We start from the raw sequence: 8,543 nt of genomic DNA, 5'->3' as shown, positions 1-8,543 counted from the left end.
CTCTCTCTCTCTCTCTCTCTCTCTCTCTCTCTCTGTCTCTCTGGGCATTTTGCTTGTATGTATGTGTGTACCATATACATGTTCAGTGCCCTTAGAGACCAGAAGAGGGCCTCCAATTCCCTGGGACTGGGGTTGCTGGTGGCTGTGAGCTGTCATGTGGGTTCTGGGATTCAGATTCAGGACCTCTGGAGGAGCAGCCTGTTCTGTTAACCTGAGTCATCTCTCCAGCCCCCAAGAGTATTTAGCTACAAAGAAAAGCTTGGGACCAGGTGTGTCACATGGACTTTTCCTTCTTTTTTTTTTTTTTTTTTTTTTTTCTGAGACAGGGTTTCTCTTATAGCCCGGGCTGTCCTGGAACTCACTCTGTAGACCAGGCTGGCCTCGAACTCAGAAATCCGCCTGCCTCTGCCTCCCAAGTGCTGGGATTAAAGACGTGTGCCACCACTGCTCAGCTTCCTTCTTGTCTTAGAAATCAAACCTAGGTCATCTTGTGTACTAGATAAGTACACTACCAGTAAGCTATACCCAAACTCCTGGATAGTAACTCTTCTAGTAACCCAATGATACAGTGTTACAAGGTGAGGTCAAAGGCATTCTTTTACTGTGTACTAGAATATAACTTATGTCTCTCTTGGTGAGGCATGCTAAATTTTCACCATTAAAAAAATCACTTATACATCATTGAGTCAATTAGAATGCTTCAAAGGTATAAAGATGACTTTTCTAATTGTATTATTTTAGGCATGTGGACTATGGCTTAGTGGTAATGTTTAATAGTTGGCCATCTGCTTTTCTATCAACTCAAATAAGCAGAATATTTAAGATTTCAGTAAAGTTTTATTTGTAGAAGTTTCTTTTAATGCCATATTTAAGTTTGACCGTTAGTATTAGGTTTGTGCAGTTGCACCAGTGGCAGGGGATTATGATGATGGATAAGGTTTAATGGTTTTGTAGAATTTTAAACAGTGACTGTAAAAATTGGTTTCTGTTAATCATATACAGTTAAGATTCTGGAGTGTTTTTCTTGTCTTTTAAAGATTGTAATTAGGAGTAAAAAGCATTTAAAAACTTTTAAGATGATATCAGGGAACCTATAAATTAATTGGAAGCATCAAAGCATAGTTAGAAACTTATTGCTTGATTAGATTAGCTTTTAAATTTTCATAGGTTTGAGGTTAATCCTATAGTACAAGCATTATGTGGCTTCATGGAAATAATAAGTCTTCAAAGCATTTTACAGGGTTTCAGTTTAGTTTTATAATTCATGGATAATCTAAAGGCACAAATGGCCTAAACCCATCTCACATGTAAAACATTACACTAACTGCTGAAGATGTGCATGGAGCCAACTCTGTTTGACCTAAATCTTCTTCCTGGATATCTCCCAATAGAGAAGGTTCTGGCACAATTTTTGTAAGTTCATATAAAGTACGGACTTTCAGGGAGAAATTTGAACCAAGATCTGCAATATCCCCCAAATCCAGAGAAACCTCTTTATAATCTCTTAGTTGCTGTTTTAGGGAACCCTTGGATTGGCTTTCCTCTTCTAGGTAAGGAGGAAATTCCTTCTCGTCTGTTTGTTTCCCTGCTTCTATGTCCGAGTGGTAGACCATTCTGTCTTCTGTGGGCAGATAATGGAAATAGTTTGGACAGGCCTTTCAGCTGTTTGTCAGGTCTCTGAAACAGCCTTTAAAGATCTGGTCAGTGTTTTGTCCAGGCGTATTCTATCTGCTGGAGCCATAATGGTCCTTTGGTTTTGGCTCCTTAGTGTTCCTGAAGGTCACTGGGGTCTGCTTTGGGTGCCAGTTTTGCCACTAAACTCTTAACCCAGTGGTCCTCGGCCTTCCTAATGCTGCATCCTTTCAATGTAGTTCCTCATGTTCTGGTGACTCCCAGCCATAGAATTGTTTTTCTTGTTACTTCATAACTTTAGTTTTGCTACTGTTATGAACCATAATGTAGACACCTGATTTGCAGATGGTCTTAGGTGACCCCTGTGAAAGGGTCGTTCCACCCCAAAAGGGGTTGTGAATCACAGGTTGAGAAATGCTGTATAGAGGACAATCTAAGTTAGAGTACGGAGCAGTTCATGAATTGGGGAGAGTAGACTTAAAGGAGGTTTAGCTTTCCAGTTTCCTGCTGTTGTGGGCAGGTATTTATAGGCAAAAGGTGGGAGTCAAATAAATTGGTTGTACTTACAAAATTGCCTGTTATGGTTTACCTTGTTGTAACACCCTGGTCCTGTAATCACTGTATGATAGGTGGATACTTACACTTGTCTGAGGTCAATTTATATTTCTGTCTAACAAAACCAGCAGTGACTAGAAACAACTCCAGTCAAATTTTTTTGATGTCTTTTCTATTTGACCAAAGTTGTGGCTATTTTTAATCTCCTTGGACAATTTAAAAAAAATTATTTATATACTCTGGTGTTTTGCTTGCATGTGTGTCAGTGTGAGGGTGTCAGCTTCCCTGGAACTGCAGTTGCAGACAGTTCTGAGCTGCTGCAGGGGTGGTGGGAACCGAACCTGGGTCCTCTGGGAGAGCAACCAGTGCTCTTAACTGCTGAGCCACATCTCCAGCCCCCTGCTTGGACAATTTTAAGGTCAGATTGTTTTCACTTTACCAGGGTTCATGGAGGTAGGGGTGAGATACAGGAGGTAGGGAATGGCCTTACTGAGCAAGACAGACTTTATTCTGACCACAGAAACATAGTGGGGCTTTGTAACAAGGGACGGTGGTAAGGTCCATGGGTGAATCTCATGGCTAAGAGGAAACATGCAGCTTTGGCAGAGCCACAGATGAAGGCAGGCCACAGGGAAGATGGTCTGGGTACCAGGGATGGGAGATTTTCTCCAAAGTGATCCCACCAGCTTCTTACTCACAGCGGGTGGACTTGGAAGCTGGTTCAAGGAGAAAGTCTAGGACCCAGGACGGTGTCTTCTGATTTGCTCAGTACATTCCATGGATGGATAATGCAGCCATTGTTCAGGATAACACAGACACTCCAGAATCAGAACAGCCCGCTAAGCTTATGATTCTCTCTCTCCTTATCCCTGTCGTGTCTGTTTTGTTTCACTGGATGCTGCTTTTATTGCCAGCACAGCCTTTCCTCTTCTCTCAGTAATTCTGTTGTCCCGAGGCTTTTATGAATTCTCTGCAGCCTTTCTCAGGGCTTGCTGTTTTATTTCAGATTACTCTCTACTGGTCTGCTGTTTACAGGTTGACTAGAATCTATGGCTCTAACAGGAAATGGAGGAGGGAGATACACCATCCCTCCTCTCCCTGTTCTAGAAGAGCAGGTACTGAGAGGGAAGACAGCAGCTGACCTGTGGGCTTTTTCCTGAATGCATCGTATTGGACTTTGGACACCTTCAGCTCTGTCTCCATGGTTATGCCCCACCCTCACAAGTTAGGAAAACATGGCAGCAATCATCCTTATTGGAATTCCTCCTATCCTAGAGAACCTTAAAGGCAGCAAGGAATAGGTCCAACACATTCATTGTGGGACAAATAAATATTACTTCTAACAGAAATGGAATGTTGTCTGCTGATTTGACCTTTCTGTGGAAGAATAAAGCTTTTCTCTTAGGAATGTTCATAATTAGTGAGTCAGATCCACATTACAAGGACACATTTCTAAAAGAATGTGTGGCCACAGGGAGTTTTCCCACTCAGTTAGTGACTCAGTCTGCAAAGAAAGAGCGTTGTGCTCAATGCTTGCAAGACAGACATGCATTTCTGCTTTTCTACATTTATATATCATACCAAGTGTCCAAGTTAACTCTCTAGCAAGTGTGGGAACAACTAAACAATTGCATGTTTATTTAGTTGTGAAATCTCGACTTCACTTTATTTATTAATTTTTAAAACTTTTTTTTGTTCTTTTCTTTTCTCAACTTCACTTTAATTTTGGTCGTTCGTTGCTTATTTTTCTTACTGATTTGAATTTTTCCTTAACATTTTTTCTCAACTCTTCTTTTTTTTGTACGTGTGATTAGATTACAGCTGGAATTAAGGTCTTGCAAAATTCAATACTACGACAAGATAAGCGACTGACCAAAGCCATGGTTGGCGATGGCTCCTTTCATATTACCTTGCTAGTGATGCAGTTGTTGAACGAAGATGAGGTAAACACGTGAGTATCGTCTTTCCTGCATATTCCTTCCTACAGAATTCCTCCACTGTGAGCAAGCATAGCGAGCCCAAGGAGGGGTGGAGACTTAATGATGTCGTCTTCATCCCGACTATTGTGACTGCTAGTCAGTGGACACAGGGCTTTTTATTTTTTATTTTATATAACATAGACTAGCCTCAAACTTGTGTGTCAAGTGTGGCTCTGGACCTTGATCTTCTGGCCTCAGTTGACTGACTCCTGAGGTTAAGACATGTTCCAGTACACTCTAGTTCAATACTCTTAATGTTGTCAGTAGTATTCCTTGGCTACACAGATTTAGTGCCTACGTTCATTATCTTGAACACTTTGGTTTCTGATGCTAGAGTTGAAGCAGAGACTCTAGGTGAAGATTGATTCAGGGTCTCTGATAGAGCAGCCCTTTCTTAGCAGCCTGGCTTACGCCTGCTGTTGCAGTAAATAGTGTCAATACAGGCAAGAGCTTTAGCATGTGGCCCCATAGGCACTTACTCGTAGCTGTTTGTCATCAGAGCTGTTACTTTCCTGGGGTGGGGTGGACAATTTCTGGTTCAGTTTGCCCCAGTCATTTTCTGTGCCATGGTATTCCATCCCACGCCTCTGCTCCACATCCATAAAGGTTGACTGATTACTGGAGTGGAGAATTTCTTGCTGTCTCCTATGGCATTTGATGTATCAAGTTGCTTGGACTCTTTGGAAAACCAAAACCAGGATGAACAGAAGATTATTCCTGTTTCTGTCTCAGCCCATATGACTCCCAAGGGAATGAAGAAAAGGCTTGAGTTGGGAAGAGGGTGAGGAAAAGATAGAATAAGAGAGGAAAAGAAAATGCATTAGTAGTTCACAATGGCCACATAATGATGACTGTGGTTAAGATCTTGATGCAGTAGACCCTTGGGTGGCAGCCAACAGTCTTCTGATCTTTATGAGCTTCAAGGGCAGAAAAAAGCAGAGGTATTACTTGATTTATTTCAGCTTATCAATATACCCAACCAGAAGAAACAAATGCTTTGATGCTTCTCAAGGAAGACAAGCCAAAGATATGTCACGGAGTGAGAATAGTTGGAAGGACTCTCACCATGTGTGATGGATTGCTCACTAGCAATAGTTGTCCTGCCTTATCAATTGTCAAGGTTCTCTAAGAGCAGATCAAGTGGGCTGCGAGAACACCGATACCCATTCTCTGTCTATCCAGGTAGATATAGCTGCATACGTAGAAGTCATTTATAGAACTGCCTCACATAGTTGTGAGTTTTGGTAAGTTGAGATCTATTGGGAAGATTGGGTAGGCTGGGGAGCCAGAAAAGTTTGTGTTATGGGCTAAATTTAAAGGCAGTCTGGGGATAGAATTCCTTCTGCCCCAAGTCTTTTCTCTAATCAGCTGATTTCATGAAGCCTGCCCACATCTGGAGGAGCAGAGCTGTCAGCTTCTAAGAGATGGTGTGATTCAAGGTGTGGCTTCTGCCTGGGTGTCAAAATTGATGACATTTTTTTAGGGAGACAATTTTTAATGTGAATGATTTTTAAGCACCTCTAAGTCTGACATTTTTTTCATCCCATGTTGTATAGTATGTTAAGTATCTGGATTATCAGCTCCTAGTCCATATTCATTTTTATTCTCAAAGTTTAGGATCTTGGGCTGGAGAGATGGCTCATCAGTTAAGAACACTGACCACTCTTCCAGAGGTCAATTCCCAGCACCCACATGGTAGATCACAGCCATCTGTAATGGGATCTGATACCCTCTTCTGGTGTGTTTGAAAATAGCTACAGTATACTCACATACTTAAAATGAATAAATAAATCTTAAAAAAATGTCTAGCATCTTATTTTAGAGTTTAGTCAATAGATTGGATGTTGAATATATCCAACAGACATTTTTTAAAATCATGAATTGGTTTTGATAGCTATCATGAAAGGCCCTTTTGTGTCTTCACAGCGTAGAAGGAAGAAGTAGAAATAGTTTAGGCTAAAGCAGCTGTTGATTGATAAGATAGTTGTCTTATCTTTAATTTGAATATAAACTTTGGCCTGAACTCAGTTTCAGAATTCTGTTTTGTTATGGATATGTTCTTTTTTTTTTAATTTAAAAATCCTTATTTAAGTTAAAGAATAAATTTAAATATAAAGAAGTCTTTTACAAAATCCTCTTGAGAAGATATCCCACTTTTAGAAGGATCTGATAGTCATGCTTCCCAAGACACCCTCTAATCCCTTCTTACACTGGACCAATAGCATCTCATTAGGTAACTGCTTTATACAGGCAGACAGCTGAGAGCTGGCACTGTTAGGCCACCGTTTCCTGTGCAAGGATTCTGCAGATCCATTATTTCTGGAAAGTCTTAGTCTCTCTCTCATGGCCTGCCTTAGCTTGTAGTTTATAGTTCCATGGGGCCAGATGTCTTGTATTCATTCCCTCAATTATTGTAGGGATGTGAGAACTCTGAGATCATGTGCTTTGCCTCACAGAACTCAGTGAAGGACAGCATTGGATTATGAGTGTGGCTGTGTCCCACCGCCATGAATGCAGTTAGGGACAGCTGGCTCCGGAGGTAGATGTCGGGGAGCAGGGAGAACGGCTGACATCTACAAGCAGTTCTGCAGCATTGAGTTGTCTCCAGCATGGCTGAAGTGCAGGAATGGGCTCCTTCAGAGCTCAGGTGTGAAGATTAATTTAGAAATACGAAAACACTACAAATGTCTGTATTTCACATGTTTGTCTGCTGAACAGGAAGATTCAATGATGAGTTTGTTAGAAGAGAGTTTGAAAATCCTCTCCAAACCACCTGCGCTCATTTCTTTTTTAAGTAATTGCTGCCCTCTAGTGAGAGTTACTTTTTTCTCATAATAAGGTGCACCTACCAGAATTCTTTCCAAGATGGAAGTGATTGACAGTATGGTTAAGACCGTGCAAACTTTGGTAGTATCTGACTGGAACTATAAAGAGCAAAACTCAAAGTGGCCGTAAGTGAACATGGGCTAAACAGCTATAGCAAGCCTTTACTTCTAGTTGGCAAAATATAGTTAAACTTAGACTTTATTTGAATCCAGATATAAAAAATTGTATCACAAAGAGTGTTGTATTTTGAGAGAGAATGTGTGTTTCAATTTTAGCGGAATGCTTTGCAAACGGTAAGTAGTAAGTACTGGTCTTTTTTTTTTTTTTTTTAATCTAGGACTTGGGCTGGGGACATGGTTCAGTTGGTAGATTGCTTGTCTGTTCTGTCAGACACAGCCTGGGTTTTGATACTGGGCACGGTGCAGGCCTGTCACCCTAACATCTGGGAAGTGATGACAGGGTGACCACAAGTTCAGAGCCATCCTTTGCCTCATGAGAACCTGCCCACCCCTGGAAACAAAAGCAAACAGAAGTTTAGAACATTCCTCATAATCTAACAAAGTTCTTGTGTGTGGTAGGTTGGTTTGGAATATATTATTAGTAAAAAATTAGTAAAAGTGTAGTTCTTTCTCTCCCCTGGAGGGTACTGGGGATTGAATCTCGGTAGGACCTCGAGCACAGTAATCAGGAGCTCTACATCTGAGCTATGTACACAGCACTTTGAATTATTCTGGTAATTTTTTTCTTGGCTAGCAATTTATTCTGGTTGTTGTTGTTGTTTTAAATTTTGAGTCAAGGTCTTATTGTAATCTACTACTGTGGTCCCAGTTGGCCTCAAACTCAAATTTACAATCCTCCTGCCTCAGCTTCCAGAGTGCAGTGTTTACAGGTATGTACTACCACATCTGACTTAGAAGTTTCTTAATGAATAATGAAATACTATCTGTGTTTACATCTTTAGTAGTAATTATAACTAGGACAAGACTTAAGTCACTTCTATAGTTGTCTAAAGGTTAATATTGATTTTAAACCATAGGTTAGATCTAAACTATATTTTGAACTTTAAAATATTTATTATAACAATTTATCTTCAAAAAACTGGATTTCTTCCCTATTTATTATTTTTTTCTATTTTTTTTTTTATCGTGTTGCTGAAATGTCGTCTGTCACTAGTGGTACCAATGCGCTTTTGGAATTGAAGCCATTTGTTGAGGAGATCCTTGAAGGGAGGCGCTTGACTTTGCCCTTCCATGGGATTGACACTTTCCACGGTCAGGTTGGCTTTGTGAAGCTGGCAGACGGAGATCACGTCAATGCACTCCTGGAGATAGCAGGTAAGACACACAGTGTCACACTCAGGAAACCTCGTGAGTGGTTTTGCAGTGGCTCTCATGGAGATCTGGTGTCTTCCTATTTGGGAAGCTGTTAGAACCTCACTGCTTTGGCGTTGGTTGTGTAAGCAGTCTCTAAAAGCCTGGGAGCTTCTCTTGAGAAGACTCCTGATTCTGGAGCTTTCTAGGGAAAATACTAGACTGGATTCAAGTGTGAGGT

At 40.8% G+C, this 8,543-nt stretch overlaps 1 protein-coding gene across 1 annotated transcript in view; it reads left to right on the top strand.

Annotated features, from left to right (window-relative positions):
* LOC114616077 (A-kinase anchor protein 7 isoforms delta and gamma-like) overlaps window positions 1-8,326 on the top strand; it is a gene marked incomplete at its 3' end in the record, with an annotated part of 19,646 nt that extends 11,320 nt beyond the window's left edge. The window contains exons 3-4 of the mRNA XM_028761614.1: window positions 4,002-4,138; window positions 8,166-8,326. Of these exons, the coding sequence (XP_028617447.1) occupies window positions 4,002-4,138; window positions 8,166-8,326 (298 nt within the window). The remainder of the gene's footprint in view (window positions 1-4,001; window positions 4,139-8,165) is intronic.
* Between the last annotated feature and the right edge of the window lie 217 nt (window positions 8,327-8,543).

The sequence above is a fragment of the Grammomys surdaster genome, unplaced genomic scaffold (genome assembly GCF_004785775.1).
Source record: "Grammomys surdaster isolate TR1022 unplaced genomic scaffold, NIH_TR_1.0 261855, whole genome shotgun sequence".
NCBI classification, from domain to species: domain Eukaryota; kingdom Metazoa; phylum Chordata; class Mammalia; order Rodentia; family Muridae; genus Grammomys; species Grammomys surdaster.
This window is presented reverse-complemented; position numbering and strand designations above follow the sequence as displayed.